Below are 21,029 nucleotides of genomic sequence, written 5' to 3' on the forward strand. Positions count from 1 at the left end.
AGAACTTTCACATGGTTTATTTCTGTAACTGCTGTTGGCTACCAGGAGGTATGATCTAGCCAGCAATTCCTCCTCCCTTGCTCAGAAATCTCCAGGACTACTTGTGGCAGCGAGAAGATGGCAACGTTCCTTAGACACTCCAACACCACGTAGTTCTGCCTAGTGAAGCAGTATTGCTACTACCACCCTACTGCATGTTCTCACTCTGCTCCTTCAGACGCCACATGGCAGCCATGTACTTGGTGATCTCAGTGTTCCGGCACGGGAAGTACAGTCTGCGGTCGGTGCGGTCCACACTAACCTGTGGAAGAGAAAATGGTCAAAGCATAAGGAGTGTCTCCAGGAGATGTTCTCTTTGAAATCAAAGATGCAAGGAGTCAGTTGCCACAACTTTCTGCTGCATGGCTAGAGACTATGGGTGTGTCTAGACTGGCAAGATTTTGCGCAAAAGCAAATGCTTTTGCGCAAAAACTTGCCAGCTGTCTACACTGGCCGCTTGAATTTGCGCAAGAGCACTGACTTTGTAATATACAAAATCAGTGCTTGCGCAAATACTTTCATGCTCCCGCTCGGGAAAAAGCCCTCTTGCGCGAGACTACATGCACAAGAGGGCCAGTGTAGACAGGGAAGAACTGTTTTGTGCAAAAAAATCCCCGACGGCTAAAATGGTGATCGGGGCTCTCTCGCGCAAAATCGCGTCTAAACTGGCCACGGATGCTTTTGTGCAAAAGCATCCGTGCCAATCTAGACGCGCTTTTGCGGAAATTCTTTTAACGGAAAACTTTTCTGTTAAAAGTATTTCCGCAAAATCACGCCAGTCTAGACGCAGCCTATATGATTAATAAGATAACTGAATCTCATATTGGATGTTATTGGCTTATCACCACTAAGATAAAAGCAATAGAAAAGATTTACCATACCAGCCTGGGTTCATCAGCTCTTCATTCTAGGATTGGTACAGTTCCAAGGTGCCCACAAAAAAAACTTCATTTGTTTTTTGGTAACCACTTCTTCTATAGTGATTATGTAAAAATGGTACTGAGAGTTCCTTGGTTTATGTCTAACTATAGTGTAGAGGTGCTCAGTTCTAGATGTAATTCTCCCACCCACCCCACTTGCTGCTAGTCCTGCAACTTCAGTCAGTGACCTGAAAGTCAAGCTGTGTCTTTTGTAGCTCATGCAGTGTCACCAATAACTCTGACCCACCTATAGCATTACTGTTTCTGGAGCTGGAACTGTTAACAATTGTTTAATGCAAGATTGGGATCCCTCATGCTGCAGCTCTGTTGCAGGGCTAATGTTTTAAAGCAGTGACGGGTAACCTGCGGCTCAACAGCCTCATGCGGCCCATTGAGGTTCTATGCGTGACCCTCAAGACATTTTGTTTACTGCTGCCAATGCAGAGGGTGGCCAGATTCTGCTGGTTTTTGTCCACGTAGGGTTTTTCCACTACAGGTATGATACAAGTGACATGCACTTAAAGCAAGGCACTTGAATTGAGGTGTATGCTGATAGCATATAACATGTGAGAGCTGTGTGCTCCCTCTGCATCCAATCAAAGTACTTCTACGGGTCATTTAACACACTGCAAATTGTAGGGATGCAAGCAGAGTTAACAAAATCATTCTATCCTGGGAGACTGTCTTGGTTACCATAGTATTATGGCCCACTGAGATGGAGGGCCACTTGTAAGGCCCACTAACTAGCCTACTTTGCCGTGAGTATTTCTAGTATAAACATATCACTTAGTCAACAGGACTGTGCGAGGTGCATGGAGTATAAAGTGTATGTGTGATTGGTAATGTTTCAATCAAATCAGGTGTCGGTAACAAGGAGAGGTGAGTTGTGCAGGAAAGCAGACTAGAGGTCAGGGTTTCTGGTGGCAAACAGGCAGTGTGAATCATGACTTGCTCAATATAAAAATCTCTGTTGCCAGAAATGGTTTCTTTTTTTGCATGCTATACACCTTGTCACCTCTTAGTGATAGCCTGTATGCAGGTATTATCCATTTAAAAACTCTCCCTCTATGCCACTGACTGCCTAGCTGTTCCTTTTCCACTCTTTTAAACAAATAAAATTATATCAGTTCTATGTTCTGTCAGCAGTTGGTTTCCAAAAACATGTACAGGCAGTCCTCGGGTTACGTACAAGATAGGGACTGTAGGTTTGTTCTTAAGTTGAATCTGTATGTAAGTCGGAACTGGCGTCAGCCGCTGCTGAAACTGATCAGTTTCAACCGCGGCTGAATCTGGACGCCAGTTCTGACTTACATACAGATTCAACTTAAGAAACCCAGGCATCCCCAAGTCAGCTGCTGCTGAAACTGATCAGTGGCTGATTCCAGGAAGCCTGGGGCAGAGCAACTCTGCCTCGGGCTTCCTGTAGTCAGCCGCTGGTCAGTTTCAGCAGCGGCTGACTTGGGGACGCCTGGGGCAGAGCAGCTGGGGTGCTGCTGGGTTGCTCCAGTAGCACGGCTCCTCGGCACTACTGGAGCAACCCAGCAGCACCCCAGCTGCTCTGCCCCAGGCGTCCTGATTCAGCCGCTGCTGAAACTGACCAGCAGTGGCTGAATCAGGATGCCTGGGGCAGAGCAGCTGGGGTGCTGCCGCTCCGGACCAACCCGGCAGCCCCCAGCTGCTCTACCCCAGGGGTAGGCAAGAAAAGCCTGGTCTGCTGGGAGGGGGGGGCCAAAACAGGCCTTGAATAGCGGGTGTGCTATCTTGAAATAGCGGGCACATTCAAAAGACGTGGTGTAACTGTTTCGGGATACTTCAAGTATCCTGAAATAGTCCCACTGTGTAGACATACCCAGAGTGGGGGACGGGGACCTATCACTTCACCTCTAGTAATGTTCCCTGTAAGCTGAGCATTTGGGTGGCCACCCAGCAGAGATTCAGGTGCTTCCCAATTGATTAGCACCACATCCACAACTGATATCATGTGTTTCTGTTGGTGTGCACATCTGGACTTGGTTTGGTGTACATAACAAAATGTATTCTGCACATTGATAGAAAAAATAGAGGGAACACTGCTCTCTACTGTGCAGCGCCTATGCAGGTTGGGCTTTAGACGCAGGGTGCATCTGTGGTGCTCTGGGGCTCAAGCACTCATGGGAGTAAAACAGTGGGGCTATGTCTACACTGGCAAGATTTTGCACAAATACTTTTAACAGAAGAGTTTTTCCCGTTAAAAGTATTTGCGCAAGAGAGCGTCTACACTGGCATGTGCTTTTGCACAAGAGATGTGCTTTTGCGCAAAAGCATCCGTGCCAGTGTAGACGCTGTCTTACGCAAGAAAACTCTCATGGCCATTTTAGCCATCGGGCTTTCTTGCACAAGAAATTAACGTTGCCTGTCTACACTGGCCTCTTGTGCAAGAATACTTGTGCAAGCGGGTTTATCCCTGAGCGGGAGCATCAGAGTATTTGCGCAAACAGCACTGATTTTGTACATTACAGCGTCAGTGTTCTTGCGCAAATACTCACGGCCAGTGTAGACAGGCGGCAAGATTTTGCGCAAAAGCAACTGCTTTTGCACAAAATCTTGCCAATGAAGACACAGCCTGGGTGCTCAAAAACCCACTGTCAGCACTGTGGTTAAGATTCTTCCCTTTCCAGTGCCTCTTGGCCACCACAATCAGCTGTTCAGCAGCATGCAGGAGCAGAAACAGCAGGGATAAGAAGCAGCAGGGGGAAGAAGTGGAAAGAGGTGGAGTGGGGGTCGAGCCACAAGTCCAGTATCCCTTGGGACCTCTGAGTTGGGCAGTATGCTCCACCAGTTTCTACTAAAAATTAATGTTTGCTACTGACTAGCATCTTAGCTCTTTCCCAACCATTCCTGTTTCCTAGGCTTCTCTGTTCCATTGGTTATATTTGTTGCAATTTATCTTGTTCCAGGTTTATTCCTCACACAGAAATAAGTTCAAAAGCCTACATTGAGCTGCTACTTTTTGTACTCCAGATAAAGCCTTTAGGGATCCTACTCACCAAGGGAGTGGTGTTCCAGCCAATTTCCTGGCTCTCTGTCTGTGGTTCTGTGTATTTCTTGGTTGGCTCCAGTGCAGCATAGTGAATAAGATTCAGAAACTTGGCTGTTGGATTAAGGGAAAAAAAGGGTATATGGGGAGAGGGGAGTATTTTAAACCAGAGTGTAGAAACTAGATCAAATAATTAAGTGTTTGTGTTGGACATAAGGGAAGATTTGGACATTACCCTGAGGAGCTTATACTCTAAGGTGTGTGTAGATTGACTGCTTTTGCGCAAAAACTTGCCAGCTGTCTACACTGGCCACTTGAATTTGCGCAAGAGCACTAACTTTGTAATATACAAAATCAGTGCTTCTTGCGCAAATACGTTCACGCTCCCGCTTAGTAAAAAGCCCTCTTGCGCAAGAATACTTGCTCAAGAGGGCCAGTGTAGACAGGAAAGAATTGTTTTGCGCAAAGAATCCCTGATGGCTAAAATGGCGATCGGGGCTTTCTTGCGTAAAATCGCATCTAGACTGGCCATGGATGCTTTTGCGCAAAAGCATCCATGCCAATCTAGACATGCTTTTGCGGAAATACTTTTAACGGAAAAACTTTTCCATTAAAAGTATTTCCGCAAAATCATGCCAGTCTAGACGCAGCCTAAAAGAGAGAGACAAGAGGCCAACAGTGAAATAAGTCTGTTTCTGTACTTCAGTGACTGGTCCTGTGCAAGGCTGTGGTATAGCCACTGTTCGTCTATTCTGTCATCCTTGTCTCCTACACAACAGCCCCTCATACTCACACTGTTTGCTGTCAGCCACCTCTCCCTATCCTGCCAATTGACATTCATATGTTATTTTCTTGTAACCTGGTACCTTACTATTCCAGTTCTTACTTCCTGATCTGTGACTTCAGGAAACCAGTTCATACTTACGTTAACTTGTGTCTGTGTGAAATTTTATAAGCCAGGTCAGTGCCTTGTCCCAAAGGCTGCTCTCTCACTGTGCAAAGCCATGTGCATACACAGTTATAAAATAATAAAAATGTAGGTTTGGAAAGGACTGTAACAGGTCATTAAGTCTGGTCCCCCTGAGATGGCAATAATGACTGAATAGTTAAAGGTGAGTTTTGCATTTAAGAAGGGCTTAATTCTTCTAATAAAAGTGACCAATTTTGGAAACTCATGGATGACAGGAGACATCCTGGGAAACTGATAGAGATTAACATACTATTTATCTTTAAAAGGGGAAAAAGGAGGAGCCAGGGAACTATAAATGGGTCAGCCTGATTTTTGATACCTGGTAAGCTATTACAGCAACATATAAAACATTCTTTTTTTGAATATGCAGAGGACGAAGGGGTAATTATTACTAGCATACAGCGTGGCTTTGAATAAATAATAGCAAACAAACCTGAGTTCCTTCTTTATCCAGTAAACCAGTTAAGCTGTCAGAGGGAATGTGACGGACTAGACTCAAGCAAGGCTTTGGACATAGTCCCACATGCCATTCTGATAAATAAGATGGAGATGTGCGGGCTGGGCGTGGCAGAACTGCTATCAAGTGACCATAATTGACTAAGCAACCACAGATTATTCATGGAATTAATGTTAGATTGAAAGATGATCTCTAGTAGAGTTCCACGGGCATCTGTTCTGGGTTCAGTGTTATTTAACATCTTTATTAATGACATGGATGTAGGAATAGAGAGTACTGCTAAAATGGATATGCGCCAACACTACTCCGGTCTCCTGTGTGTGTAGTCAGTGTGACAGACCCTGACCAGCTGGCTGCTGCCTTCTAATGGAGGGCAGGTATGTAGGGCTCTGGGTAAATAGTTTTCTCTTCACTGAGTAAACAGAGTCAAACTTTGTGCAGTATAATCAGGCAGGCACCTGGGGCCAACTAAGAGCATGCCAGAAGCAGCAGGCTAATAACCAGAGGCCCACTAAGGCTTTTTATAAGGCAGGGGTAGGCAAGAGACAGCTAGCAGCTAGATGCGGCCTGTGGTCGTCTTGCCAGCACCCTAACTACACAGCAGCTTATACTGTTTTAAACAGGTGGTTACTAATTGCTCTGCAAGCTGGGGAGGGATGGGAGAATGTGTGTGCTGTTCCTGCCCCCAGCAAAATCCCTCAGCTTCCATTGGCATGTTTCTGGACAATAGGGGTGTGTATAGACTACAGGCTTTTATCGACAGAAGTTTTGTCGACAGATACTGTCAACAAAGCTTCTGTCGACAAAGAGCATCTAGACTACAGCCAGTTCTGTCGACAAAGCAAGCCACTTTGTCGACATGACAGTGAAGATGCAATAACGCCTTCTGTCAACAGAACTCTGTCGACAAAAGGCGTTATTCCTCGTAGAATGAGGTTTACAGCCGTCGACAAAATTGCTGAGTTCTGTCGCTGTTATGTTGACAGAACTCAGTGGCAGTGTAGACGCAGGTATAATTTTGTCGACAAAAGTCCATTTTTGTCGACAAAACCCTGTAGTCTAGACACATCCTAGGAGCTGAAAAACTGCTGGAGGAAGAGGTAAAGTGAAGCTTCCTTCCCTCCCTCCCAGTGCTGGAGCAGAGCTACGTGGAGTAACCTGCCCAGCAGACAGGCATGGTACCTGTCTCTGGTTCCTGCTGGGCTGCTAGCTGGGAGCCACTTAGGTAAGAGCGACGAGGAGTCCTGTGGCACCTTATAGACTAACTGAATTTCAGTTAGTCTATAAGGTGCCACAGGACTCCTCGTCGCTTTTGCAGATTCAGACTAACACGGCTACCCCTCTGATACTTAGGTAAGAGACTCCCAACCACAGTCTGCCTCTAGCAACCCACCCTCTCTCTCCCCAACTACCTGCCCCAGGACATCAACCAAACCCTCTATTTCTTCTCCCTGCCTTGTCCAGGTCACAACTCCCTCCCAGCCCCTGCAACCGCTCCTACCCTCTTCCCCCAGGCCAGAATCCTCACCTGCACCCTTCCCTCCCCCCCACCCAGACTCTGCATCCCCAAGCCTCTGCTCCAGATCATAACCCCCTCCTTCAACCAAACTCCCTCTCAGACCCTACACTTCCTCCTGCACCCCAGTCCTCTATCCCAAACTCTCTTCTGCACCCACTGTTCCAGACCCCATACCCCCTCCATAGAAGTGTGGCCCTTGACTGATTACCAAAATCTTGGAGTGGGCCCCCACTAAAACTATTGCCCACCCCTGTTATAAAGGCTTCCTGAAGAGGGCAGTGGGTGTGGAAGAGTTGGGAGTGAGGTGAAGCTGTGAGACCTTTGGACTGTGAGAACGGCACAGAATGCCTTGGAGGAGCAGGATGGGTTGTTCAGGTGCCAGAGGAAAGATGGCGAGAGGGATCTTTTGGGGAAGTGGCCCAGAGAAGAAGTTGCCAGACTGGGAGTAAAAGAAAACCTTGTCTGTTGCCGCTACCTTAGCGGCCAGTCTTGAACCCAGAATAGTGGGCAGACCTGCGTCAGGGGCCTGTATCTGAGACATTACAGCAGCTCATTCAGCCCTCTGACTACAATTCCATGCTACTCATACATGTGGGCACTAATGATATTGCAAGGTGTGATCTTGAGCAGATCAAACGTGACTACAGGACACTGGGAATACAGGTGAGGGAGTTTTGGGAGCAAGTAGTGTTTTCTTTGATCCTCCCAATCAAATAAGGTTTGATGGGGCCAGGGGAAAGACATGGAGACCTGGGAGACAAGTCAGAAATTGGGAGGAATATGGACTATAACAGTAGGGATAAAGGAGACAAGGCAGAAATGGAGGGGGAGGGGGGGCAAAATCAAACCAGTATATTAGCTGTCTTAATACAAATGTAAGAAGTATGGGGAATAAGCAGGAAGTACTTGAAATGCTAGTAAATAAATACAACTGACATAGTTGGTACCATGGAGACTTGATGGGATAATACACATGATTGGAATATTTGGTACAGAAAGGTATAGCTTGCTCAGGAAGGATACACAGGAGAAAAAAGGGAGAAGGTATTGCCTTATATATTAAAAATGTACATACTTGGAAAGAGGTTCAGATGGACATAGGAGACAGACTTGTTGAGAGTCTCTGGGTAAGGTAAAAAGTGGGTGAAGTCATGGTGTGGTCTTACAGACTACCTAACCAAAGAAAAGAGACAGCTAAGAAAATCATCCAAAGCACATACTTGGTGGTGATGGGGGACTTCAACTACCCAGCCATTTACTTGAAAAATAATCTTTGCCCTGTTGTGTTATCAAACAAGACCTTGGGATACACTGGAGACATTTTATTTCAGAATGGAAGAAAGCTACTGGAGGGAGGCTTTTCTAGATTTGATTTTAAATAGGGAGGAACTGGTTGAGAATTTGAAAGTGGAAGGCAACTTGAGTTAAAGTGATCATGAAATGACAGAGTTCATAATTCTAAGGAATGCTAGAAGAGAACAGCAAAATAAAGAAAATGGATTTCAAGAAGACAGACTTTAGTAAACTCAGGGAGCAGGCAGGTTAGGTCCCAGGAGAAGCAAGGATGAGGAAAAACAGTTGGCAGTTGTTCAAAGTGACATTATTAAGGGCGCAAGAGTATGCTATTCCATTACATAGAAAAGATAGGCGGTATGGAAAAAGACCACCCTGGCTGATGCTCTAACAATCAAAAAGGAGTCCTATAAAAAGTGGAAATTAGGTCCAAGTTCAAAGGTAAAATATAAGCAAATAATACAAGTATGCAGGGGCAAGATTAGAAAGGAAAGGGCACAAAATGAGATCAAACTAGCTAGGCATATAAAGGGTAACAAGAAAACATTCTACAAATGTATTAGAAGCAAGAGGAAGACCAAGGACAGGGGTGGCTTAATGAAGAGGGAGCCACTTTTCCTGGGTCCCGTTGGCTGCAAATGGTGAACCAGAGCCAACAGGAGCTGTGAGGCTCAGTGGCCACAGCGCTGGTAAGGAAACCCACCGGAGCGGCTAGTTAGCAGGTTTCTCAAAGTGGTTTCACAAACCACTTTGCGAAACACTGCATTAAGTTATTACACAGCACTGCAAGTAAACTGCACCTTGCTGGTCTCATGTCCTCTGTGCCACGTACATCTATCACATGCAGTAGGTTACCAAAGGGTTGAACATGAATCTGGTCATCCGGGCCCATCCTTCTAATTGCCATCTGGCCACCCACACCTGAACCCTTTGGCCCCACTTCAGTCCATCTTCCCCCAGCCATGCCCTAGGCTGGGGTGGGCAATAATTTTTAATGTGGGTCCACTCCAAGGCTATGTCTACACTGGCAGCTTCTTGCACCAGAAATATGCAAATGAGGCTAAGCGTGGAATAGCGCTGAGCCTCATTTGCATACCTAATGAGCCACCATTTTTGCAGAAGAGGCTCTTGCGCCTGAAGGAACGTCTACACTGCCCCTTCTTGCGCAAGAAAAACCCTCTTGCGCAATGCCACTATGCTGATTATTTTCAGGAATAACGGCAATTCCTTCTGGCACAAAGTCCACACTTCTGTGGAGGGGGTGTAGGGTCAGGGATGGAAGTTGGGTGCAGAAAGGAACTTGGGACATAGGACTGGGTGGTAGGAGGGGATGTGGAGTCTGAGGGAAATTGGATAAAGTGTGGTGGGGGGGGGAGAGGTTACGATCTGGTCCAGGGTCCAGGAGGGGTAAGAGTGCAGGGACAGGATTCTGGTCTGGGGGAGGAGGGTTGGAGGGAGTGCAGAGTCTGGACAGGAGTTGTGACCTGAAGGAGAGGGGGAGAGGGGATACAGAGGGCTTGAGTGGTAACCTACGGTTGGGGGCGCTGGTGATGTGGGGCAAGAAGTTGGGGAGGAAGGTGTGTGTGTGCGTGTGTGCACCAGAGGCAGGCTCTAGCTGGGAGATTCTTACCTAGTTGGCTGCCAGCCAGCAGCCCAGCAGGAACGTGAGGCAGGCTTCATGCCTGTCTGCTGTGCTGGCTACTCCACGTGGCTCTGCTCCAGCAGTGGGAGAAAAGAGGCTTCGGTCTGCCCCTGCCTCCAGCAAAATTTCTCAGAAATTAGCCAGTGGGACCTGAGGGATTTTGCTGGGGGCAGGGACAACGTGCAAATTCTCCCAACCCTCCCCAACTTTCAGAGCAATTAGCAGCCTGTTTAAAACAACATGAGCTACTGTGTAGTGAGGGTGCTGGCAAGGTGGCCACAGTCCAGATCCAGTGGATTGGTTGGCCAAATCTGGACCATAAGCCACCTTTTGCCCACCCTGCCCTATGCCCACCCAGTCTGTCACCCTCTATACAGAGGGCTCCCTACATGTATTCTGGCCACACCCATACTGGGATGATGTTACCTTAACTATTTATTTCCTGTATTTCAGATACAGGCAGTCCCCGGGTTACGTACAAGATAGGGACTGTAGGTTTGTTCTTAAGTTGAATCTGTATGTAAGTCGGAACTGGCGTCCAGATTCAGACACTGCTGAAACTGACCGCCAGTTCTGACTTACATACAGAATCAACTTAAGAACCCCAGGCGTCCCCAAGTCAGCTGCTGCTGAAACTGATCAGCAACTGATTCCAGGAAGCCCGGGGCAGAGCAACTCTGCCTGGGGCTTCCTGTAGTCAGCGCTGGTCAGTTTCAGCAGAAGCTGACTTGGGGACGCCTGGGGCAGAGCAGCTGGGGTGCTACTGGACCAACCCAGCAGCACCCCATCTGCTCTGCCCCAGACGTCCTGATTCAGCTGCTGCTGAAACTGACCAGCAGCGGCTGAATCAGGACCTGGGGAAGAGCAGCTGGGGTGCTGCCGGGTTGGTCCAGTAGTGCCCACGGGCGCTGCAGGACCAATCGGCAGCGCCCCAGCTGCTCTGCCCCAGAGTCCAAAACAAAACCCTGGTCTGCTGGGGGGGGGGGGGAGCACACTAGCTGCGCCCCCCCCCCAGCAGACCAGGGACACGGGGAGCAGAGCCGCAGCGGCAGCGGGGTGCCGCGCCTCTGAGGCTTTGCTCTGGCAAAGCCTCTGAGGCACGGGACCCCCCGCGGCTGCGGCTTCAGTCAGGGTGCCTGTGGTCTGCTGGGGACCGTCCCCAGCAGACCACAGGCACCCTGACTGAAGCCGCAGCCGCGGGGGGGTCCCGCGCCTCTGAGGCTTTGCCAGAGCAAAGCCTCAGAGGCGCGGGGAACCGCCGCGGCTGCGGCTTCAGTCCGGGTGCCTGTGGTCTGCTGGGGACCGTCCCCAGCAGACCACAGGCACCGGGTCTCATGCGGCAGCAGCGGGGGTTCCCGCGCTTCTGAGGCTTTGCTCTGGCAAAGCCTCAGAAGCGCAGGAACCCGCCCGCTGCTGCCGCTTGGGTCCCGGTGCCTGTGGTCTGCTGGGGACGGTCCCCAGCAGACCACAGGCACCGGCACCCAAGTGGCAGCAGCAGCGGTTCCCACGCTTCCGAGGCTTTGCTCTGGCAAAGCCTCAGAAGCGCGGGAACCCGCCCGGTGCCCCTGGTCTGCTGGAGACGGTCTCCAGCAGACCAAGGGCACCAGAGCAGCTTACGAACGGGGCTTTCTCGCCCCGACTTCCGGGGCGAGAAAGCTCCGTTCGTAAGTGCGGATCCGACGTAAGTCGGATCCGCGTAAGTCGGGGACTGCCTGTATTTAAATCTGCATTACACCTTCCTGGCTCACACTATGGGCAAAATGAAGCTCAGACACCTGCTGAGTGAAGGGCCCCTGAGCGCCAGGCTCATGTGGAGGGACAGGATGGGGGACTCAGACACTGTATGAGGGAAAGAGTTTCCCAGATCTCAGGACACAAGAGAGGCCAGGGAAAGGAGCTCAGATCTTTCTCAGATCTAGACCCATGGAGGGGGGGAGTTCAGAGCTAAGATGACATTCTCTAGCTCTTCAGCTTCCTTTGCTACCTCTCATTGTCCAGTGCTTCCTGTGCTCTTCTTTCTCCCATTCTTTCCCCAAGTTTGCCAATACCTTTTCTCTCTCCTACCACCTATCTTCATTATAGCTCCATCGCTCAACACAGACCCAAACCTCTCACCATCTATTCTGGACTAGTTTTCCCACACCTAATCACCCTCTTCTCTCAGCAAGAATTTATGTGTATAATTTATTTTCTTTTCAGGAATAGTTTAGGGTTAGTGCTAAACAGGTTGAACCTCTCTCATGTGGCATGCAGGGGACTGGCCATTTCTGAACCAAAGAATTTGTTGAACCACAGGAGGTTAATATTGTAGTGAGTGGGTCTCTATTTTTATTTCACCGAGGCGAATAAATGGAACAGCACTTGCAATACTATTTAATAATGTATGACTGTACTGATACACCCTTATAAGCCTGTGCCTAGCTAAGGGTTATCAGCTCTCTTCATAACAAAGTGTTAGTGTTCTTACACAATTTTATTGTATTGGCACAAGTAGATAAAACATAAAAAATGCGTTTATGCTTAGCAGAATTACCAGTACTTCCACTGCTTGCTTGTCTCTTAGAAGACATCTAGAGGAAATTTAAAGCAGTGTTTTTCAAACTATAGGTCACAACCCAGCATTTGGTCATGGAATTTCAGGCACTGAGTCTCATTGCTCAGAGTGATCAGGTGACCTATGGGGGTGCTAAGCCTGGCTACCTGCCTGTCCTAGCACTGCAGACTGTGCTGCACCCCAGAAATGGCTGGCATCAGACCCGGCTCCTAGGTGTGTGAGCAGGGAGCACACAGCCCCTTTAGCCACATGGATCCTGTGAGTTGTGGTTGGTTATGAAGCCTCTTGTGCCCTTTTTCCATATGCAGTGTCATCCATTTGGTGTATGAGCTCTGGGAATATTAAACCTGAATTTAAACTGAGATCCTTACCCTATTTAATAGTCTTAATCCCTCTCTCCGAAGAGGTGAGGGTGGGAGATATGCATTCTCTGCAGCAGTGTTTCTCAAAGTGGATCACAAGCCTGCTTTGGGAAAGCTGCTACACATCCATGCCACTTTGTTTATCTAAAGCAGGGGTGGGGAACCTAAGGCCTGGGTGCTGGATGCTGCCCCTGGCTTGCTTGGATCTGGCTTGGGGGCTCAGGGCTCCTTCCAGCATTGGGGAGCCTGTGCTGGCACTCCATTCCTCCTGCAATCCCCATGTGAGGCTGCAGCACACAAAATCTAGTAGCCTGAACCCCCCTAGGCTCTGGCGTGCCAGAGTAATGTGGGAAGTGTCTTTCTCCTTCTCAGTCAGGGGCCATGTCAGTGAGGGTTTTTTCTTTTTGCTCCTCACTTGTGGGTGGCCCCCAACTGATTTTTTCTGTGGGTCAGTGGGCCCCGACCCAAAAAAAGGTTCCCTACCACTGACCTAAAGGGTTCGTAGCCATGGCGCCTTGTGGCTCCCATTTTGGTTCCAGTTACTCCAAAAGATCTTCTATAGAAATTATTTTGGGGAAGTTCTATGGCCTTCATTATACAGGAATTCAGACTAAATAACACCACAGTGGTCCCTTCGGGCCTTGCAATCTATGAATAATAATTAGTTCATTAAAAAAAGTTGAACATTATCATTTGCATGGTTAAACAATCAAGTCAGGATATAGCAGTTAGTTGCATATAAACATCTTAACCTCTGTACCCTTATGCATATGCTTTGACAGACTAATCACATTCTATTTTTAATATAGTTCACCCAAATAATACCTTTGACTGTTGTAGCATTAAGTTATACAGTAACAACATACTCACCAAATTCCTTTGACTGGCATTTAAAAGTGAAACCTGGATACTAACTTTGCAACATTTCCACCTATGTGCAATTGTTAGCTGTGTTGTATGTACGTCTGGAAAGCTTTAAGTTAGCAAGTATGCCAAAAGCCACATCTGTCCTGGCCAAATATGGCTCTGCTGAAGCCTGCCTCAATTTCACCTTAATTGGGTCTCCCGTTAAAAAAGTCAACACAGACTAGCATTTCAAAACAATTCCTGTTCTTGGATCCAATTTATTGTATCTAGCAAAGAGTCTTTTAAAAGAAAACTTAATCCTTCAGTCTTCGTCCTGTTTCAACTGGGCCCAGTCCCTCTTCCTCTCTTTAACAATTAATTTCTTTTATCCCAGTCCCAAGCTAGGCATAGTCTCTCTTCTCTGTCTTCCTGCTTTTCAAGCAACTCTTGCCTAAAAACTGGCCTTCTCCAAAGGCCTTCCCAGCTAGTGCTTTCCCTCTGCTGACTCAAGGCTCTGTGGTGCTTCCTTGGTTTCTTAAGTTTACACTTCTCAATGGCAGAGCTATATGGAAAAAAATAAAGGGCGTTGTAACACTTAATCTCATGATTGCTGAGCCCATAAAGGCAGAGAAGTGCATCAGAAAGTTCACCAAGACATCATTAGTTTCTTAGAAAACTGACGCTCTAAATGTGGGGACAAAATATACAAAGGTCCACACATTAGGAACCGTTATACTACTTTGATAATTCCTTTGTTCTTGGGCCTGGCTCATACTTTTCCCAATCCTGTCTCCTCAAGTATTAACAGGTTGTCCAACATTATCCTGTCCAGTCAATCCAGCTGGAAAATAAGATATAGGTAACACTGTCTTATTAATAGTTCATGTGCAGCTGCCACTTTGCATATCCAGTGTTTCTAATCTTTTTCAGGAGTGTTTTTTAAACTGTTAAAGAAAGTTTAGTTTATTTTACAATATGCAAAGAGATTATAAATCAGTTCTCTGATAATTACTTCCTTATCTAACTATTTCAACAGCTGTTCAGAGATTCCTTACCATCCGCAGGCTCTTCTATATTATCATGCCAAGACATTGGTTTCCTGGTGATCGTGTGAACTGGGGAGAAATGTGATGATGCATGTGAGTTGCTATTGTGGTATTAATATTACCAGCAGTTTCAGACAAAACACAAGTTTTATGATAAAGGGTCCATCGAGCTCCCCCTAGCCAGTGTTCTGCCAGCTCACTTAAGCTGTGGGGGTATGTCTACACTACCCCGCTAACTCGAACTAGCGGGGTAATGTAGGCATACCGCACTTGCAAATGAAGCCCGGGATTTGAATTTCCCGGGCTCCATTTGCATAAGCCGGGCGCCGCCATTTTTAAATCCCGGCTGGTTCGAACCCCGTGCCGCGCGGCTACACGCGGCACGAACTACGCTTCCTAGTTTGAACTACCGTTACTCCTCGTGGAATGAGGAGTAACGGTAGTTTGAACTAGGAAGCCTAGTTCGAACTACCTAGTTCGTGCCGCGTGTAGCCGCGCGGCACGGGGTTCGAACCAGCCGTGATTTAAAAATGGCGGCGCCCGGCTTATGCAAATGGAGCCCGGGAAATTCAAATCCCGGGCTTCATTTGCAAGTGCGGTATGCCTACGTTACCCCGCTAGTTCGAATTAGCGGGGTAGTGTAGACATACCCTTAGGGAGAAGAGACTAGGTTGGGAGAGGATGCAGGCAGTCTCCCAATTTCTCCTGGGAACGGAAGGGAATTAGCTTTGAGACCATGGGACCCTGGTATTATGTGCTGTTTGTGACCAGAGAGCAGACTTCACTGATTGATCTGCTTGATTCCTAAACTGTGACCTGTGGGGTAGTTGGTGGATGAACATAGAGAGCTGGCTGACTACATGAGGCTAGTTCAGGGATAGGTGATATTTTTTGAAGGGGGGGGGCCTACTCCAAGATTTTGGTAAGTAGTCAAGGGCTGCACTTTTCTGTGGCGGAGGTGGAGGGTCTGGGACAGAGGTTTGGTGCAGAAGGGAGCTCAGGGTAGAGGACTGGGGTGCAGGAGAGGGTGTGGGGGTCTGAGAGGAAGTTTGGGTGAAGGAGGGAGTTGTGACATGGGGCAGGGGATTCAGGTGTAGAGTCTGGAAGGGGGTATGGGTGCAGGAGAGAATTCTGGCCTGAAGGAGTTGGATATAGGAGGCGGTAGGGTGCCAGAGGCAGGCTTTGGCTGGGAGATGCTTTCCTAATCAGCTCCTAGCCAGCAGCACTCTCAGGTAAACTTCCCAGCAGCCCTCAGCTGGCGGTTTCATGTGGCTATCTATGCTAGGGTGCACTGCCCCTACTCCACCCTCCAGCAAAATCTCTCCACTCCCCTTTGCCAGATTCCAGCCAATAGGAAATGAGAAATTTTGCTGGATGTGGAGGCAGCTCATGAAGCCTTCCCCCACCCCAGAGAGCAGCTAGCACAGGGGTGGACAGTAATTGTGGATGGGTGGTGTCACTCCAAGATTTTGGAAAGTGGTTGAGGGCCACACACTTCCATGATATTAATGGAGGAAGTGCATGGTCTGAGAGGGAGGTTAGGTGCAGAAGGGAGTTTGGGGTAAGAGATTGGGGTGTAGGAGGGAGAGTGGGGTCTGGGAAGGAGTTTAGGTGAAGGAGGTGGTTGTAACCTGAGGCACTGGACTGGGATGCAGGGGTTTGGGTTATGACCTAGAACTGGTGTGCAGGGACTTTGGATGTGACCTAGGGCAGGAAGGGGTTGGGGCAGAGGATTAGAATAATAGAATCATAGAATAATAGGACTGGAAGGGACCTCGAGAGGTCATCGAGTCCAGCCCCCCGCCCTCAAGGCAGGACCAAGCTCCGTCTACACCATCCCTGACAGATGTCTATCTAACCTGTTCTTAAATATCTCCAGAGAGGGAGATTCCACCACCTCCCTTGGCAATTTATTCCAATATTTGACCACCCTGACAGTTAGGAATTTTTTCCTAATGTCCAATCTAAACCTCCCTTGCTGCACTTTAAGCCCATTACTCCTTGTCCTGTCCTCAGAAACCAAGAGGAACAAATTTTCGCCTTCCTCCTTGTGACACCCTTTTAGATATTTGAAAACTGCTATCATGTCCCCCCTTAATCTTCTTTTTTCCAAACTAAACAAGCCCAGTTCATGAAGCCTGGCTTCATAGGTCATGTTCTCTAAACCTTTAATCATTCTTGTCGCTCTTCTCTGTACCCTTTCCAATTTCTCCACATCTTTCTTGAAATGTGGCGCCCAGAACTGGACACAGTACTCCAGCTGAGGCCTAACTAGTGCAGAGTAGAGCGGCAGAATGACTTCACGAGTTTTGCTTACAACACACCTGTTGATACAACCTAGAATCATATTTGCTTTTTTTGCAACAGCATCACACTGTTGACTCATATTCAACTTGTGGTCCACTATGACCCCTAGATCCCTTTCCGCCATGCTCCTTCCTAGACAGTCGCTTCCCATCTTGTATGTATGGAACTGATTGTTCCTTCTTAAGTGGAGCACTTTGCATTTCTCTTTATTAAACCTCATCCTGTTTACCTCTGACCATTTCTCTAACTTGCTAAGGTCATTTTGAATTATGTCCCTATCCTCCAAAGAAGTCGCAACCCCACCCAGTTTGGTATCATCTGCAAACTTAATAAGCGTACTCTCTATCCCAATATCTACATCATTGATGAAGATATTGAACAGTACGGGTCCCAAAACAGACCCTTGAGGAACTCCACTTGTTATCCCTTTCCAGCAGGATTTAGAACCGTTAACAACAACTCTCTGACTACGGTTATCCAGCCAATTATGCACCCACCTTATCGTGGCCCTATCTAAGTTATATTTACCTAGTTTATCAATAAGAATATCATGCGAGACCGTATCAAATGCCTTACTAAAGTCTAGGTATATGACATCCACCGCTTCTCCCTTACCCACAAGGCTCGTTATCCTATCAAAGAAAGCTATCAGATTAGTTTGGCATGACTTGTTCTTCACAAACCCATGCTGGTTATTCCCTATCACTTTATTACCTTCCAAGTGTTTGCATATGATTTCCTTAATTACCTGCTCCATTATCTTCCCTGGGACAGACGTTAAACTGACCGGTCTGTAGTTTCCTGGGTTGTTCTTATTTCCCTTTTTATAGATGGGCACAATATTTGCCCTTTTCCAGTCTTCTGGAATCTCCCTTGTCTGCCATGATTTTTCAAAAATCATAGCTAAAGGCTCAGATACCTCCTCTATCAGCTCCTTGAGTATCCTGGGATGCATTTCATCAGGACCTGGTGACTTGCCGACATCTAACTTTCCTAAGTGATTTTTAACTTGTTCTTTGTGTATCCTATCTTCTAAACTTACCCTCTCTCTGCTTGTATTCACTACGTTAGGCACACCTCCAGACTTCTCGGTGAAGACCGAAACAAAGAAGTCATTGAGCATCTCTGCCATTTCCAAGTTTCCTGTTACTGCTTCTCCCTCCTCACTAAGCAGTGGGCCTACCCTGTCCTTGGTCTTCCTCTTGCTTTTAATGTGTTTATAAAAGCTCTCCTTGTTTCCCTTTATGCCTGTAGCTAGTTTGATCTCATTTTGTGCCTTTGCCTTCCTAATCTTGCCCCTGCATTCCCGTGTTGCTTGCCTATATTCATCCTTTGTTATTTGTCCTAGTTTCCATTTTTTATATGACTCCTTTTTTATTTTGAGATCATGCAAGATCTCCTTGTTAAGCCAAGCTGGTCTTTTGCCATATTTTCTATCTTTCCTACACAGCGGAATTGTTTGCTTTTGGGCCCTTAACAACGTCCCTTTGAAATACTTCCAACTCTCCTCAGTTGTTTTTCCCTTCAGTCTTGCTTCCCATGGGACCTTACCTACAAGTTCTCTGAGCTTATCAAAATCTGCTTTCCTGAAATCCATTACCTCAATTGTGCTGGTCTCCCTTCTACCTTTCCTTAAGATCATGAATTGGGGTACAGGAGTGGGTGTAGGGGTTTGGGTTGTGACCCAAGGCAGGGGATTGGGGTGCAGGAGTGAGGTAGAGGGTTGGGGGGGAGGGAAGAGGGGCTAGAGTGCCAGAGTCAGGCTTTTACTGGAGACTTACTTTGGTGACTCCCAGCTAGCAGCTCAGCAGTTTCAGGCTGAGACAGGCTGCAGAGCCATATACACATGTGAATAACTATGAGCCAGAGGGGAGGGAGGTGATGGTGCTTCATGTGCTGCCTGTTATTCAAGCAGGGAGCTCCGTTTGGCCGGTTTCTGGCCAGAAATGACAATGGGGTTGTGCTGGGGGCGGGGGCAGTGCCTGAAGCCTTCCCCTCTCCTCTCTGGGCTCAGTTTTGAAAGAGAAAACCAGACAGTCACTTTTCTGATTGGCATGCAAGTATGGTGAAGCAACCAAGGAGCCTGTCTGAGGCTCCCTGCTGTGTGTGTGGGCCGGGTCAGGAGGCTTGGCCAGCCAAATACGGTCTGCAGCCTGTATTTTGCTCAGGTCTGAGCTAGGGACTTTGAGCCGTGCTGCCCAGTGCTGCAGGGGCACATTGGCTAGATTGAAAGCCCAAAGGCTGAATCTTGCCTGACCCTAGTCTAGAAGGTGCTTGGTCCTGCCATGAGTGCAGAGTGCTAGAACTGATGACCTCTTGAGGTTCCTTCTGGTTCTATGATTGTGTAAGACTTACCCCCCATCTTGCCCCAAATGTTGTGATGCCAGGCCACCAGCTCTGGTTCTGGATCTACCCCCATCCACCACAATTCACCTGGCTATGTGGGTGCCTCAGCAGCACAAGGTGGCCATGCTCTAGCTGAACATGTTGCCGAGCACTCTGTCTCCCCAAGAAAGCAGGCTGGTCCCGCCTGATCCACTTCGTAGAGGCAACCCCATAGTCCACACCTATAGCTCACCCCCTTTACACCTTCCCTCCCCGCTTCTCAAAGGGGATTCAGCCCTCCCCCTTGCCTCATTGGAGGGGGCTACCCGCTCTCCTGCCTCCCCCCGTTTGGAGGGACGTGCCCTGCCCCCCGCCTCACCCCGTTTGCGCCTCCCCTCCCCCTACCTCTCAAAGGGGATTCAGTCCTCCCCCTTGCCTCACTGGAGGGGGCTACCCGCTCTCCTACCTCCCCCCGTTTGGAGGGACGTGCCCTGCCCCCCCGCCTCACCCCGTTTGCGCCTCCCCTCCCCCTACCTCTCAAAGGGGATTCAGTCCTCCCCCTTGCCTCACTGGAGGGGGCTACCCGCTCTCCTGCCTCCCCCCGTTTGGAGGGACGTGCCCTGCCCCCCCGCCTCACCCCGTTTGCGCCTCCCCTCCCCCTACCTCTCAAAGGGGATTCAGTCCTCCCCCTTGCCTCACTGGAGGGGGCTACCCGCTCTCCTGCCTCCCCCCGTTTGGAGGGACGTGCCCTGCCCCCCCGCCTCACCCCGTTTGCGCCTCCCCTCCCCACCATCTCAAAGGGGATTCAGCCCTCCCCCTTGCCTCCCTGGAGGGGGCTACCCGCTCTCGTGCCTCCCCCCGTTTGGAGGGACGTGCCCTGCCCCCCGCCTCACCCCGTTTGCGCCTCCCCTCCCCCTACCTCTCAAAGGGGATTCAGCCCTCCCCCTTGCCTCATTGGAGGGGGCTACCCGCTCTCCTGCCTCCCCCCGTTTGGAGGGACGTGCCCTGCCCCCCCGCCTCACCCCGTTTGCGCCTCCCCTCCCCCTACCTCTCAAAGGGGATTCAGTCCTCCCCCTTGCCTCATTGGAGGGGGCTACCCGCTCTCCTGCCTCCCCCCGTTTGGAGGGACGTGCCCTGCTCCCCGCCTCACCCCGTTTGCGCCTCCCCTCCCCCTACCTCTCAAAGGGGATTCAGCCCTCCCCCTTGCCTCACTGGAGGGGGCTACCCGCTCTCCTGCCTCCCCCCGTTTGGAGGGACGTGCCCCTCCCCCTACCTCTCAAAGGGGATTCAGCCCTCCCCCTTGCCTCCCTGGAGGGGGCTACCCGCTCTCCTGCCTCCCCCCGTTTGGAGGGACGTGCCCCTCCCCCTACCTCTCAAAGGGGATTCAGCCCTCCCCCTTGCCTCCCTGGAGGGGGCTACCCGCTCTCGTGCCCCGCCCCGCCTCACCGCGTTTGCGCGGGTTGAGCCCGTACTCCGTGTGCAGCCTCTGGCAGCGCAGCTCCTTGCGGACGGTCTCGCAGAAGATCTGGTTCTGATGCACCAGGTCGGGCGGCTCCTTGTCTCGGGCCCGCGCCGCCATGACGGCCCCGCGCGCAGCGAGTCCGTTTGTTTCCCTCTTGTTCCCTAGGCAACGGCGGTTCTCTCGGGATCCGGGCTCAAAGGCAGCGAGTTCGCTAATAGGTGCGGCTCAGGCCACGCCCCCTCCTCTGTTCCAATTGGCTGGCGAGTTAAAA

At 49.2% G+C, this 21,029-nt stretch overlaps 1 protein-coding gene across 2 annotated transcripts; it reads right to left on the bottom strand.

Annotated features, from left to right (window-relative positions):
- Window position 1: 1 nt before the first annotated feature.
- CFAP144 (cilia and flagella associated protein 144) lies at window positions 2–20,879 on the bottom strand. 2 transcript variants are annotated; one of them, XM_075914609.1, is made up of 4 exons: window positions 20,743–20,879; window positions 14,674–14,733; window positions 3,986–4,089; window positions 2–301 (listed from the first exon to the last, which is right to left on the bottom strand). In XM_075914609.1, the coding sequence occupies exons 1-4, from the start codon at window positions 20,873–20,875 to the stop codon at window positions 188–190; spliced, it is 411 nt and encodes a 136-aa protein (XP_075770724.1). In that variant the 5' UTR covers window positions 20,876–20,879; the 3' UTR covers window positions 2–187. The 2 variants fall into 2 exon arrangements, with proteins under 2 accessions (XP_075770724.1, XP_075770725.1); XM_075914610.1 differs by lacking the exon at window positions 14,674–14,733 and having other exon boundaries at window positions 20,743–20,876.
- Window positions 20,880–21,029: the final 150 nt, after the last annotated feature.

The sequence above is a fragment of the Pelodiscus sinensis genome, unplaced genomic scaffold (assembly GCF_049634645.1).
Source record: "Pelodiscus sinensis isolate JC-2024 unplaced genomic scaffold, ASM4963464v1 ctg65, whole genome shotgun sequence".
Classification (NCBI taxonomy): Eukaryota; Metazoa; Chordata; order Testudines; family Trionychidae; genus Pelodiscus; species Pelodiscus sinensis.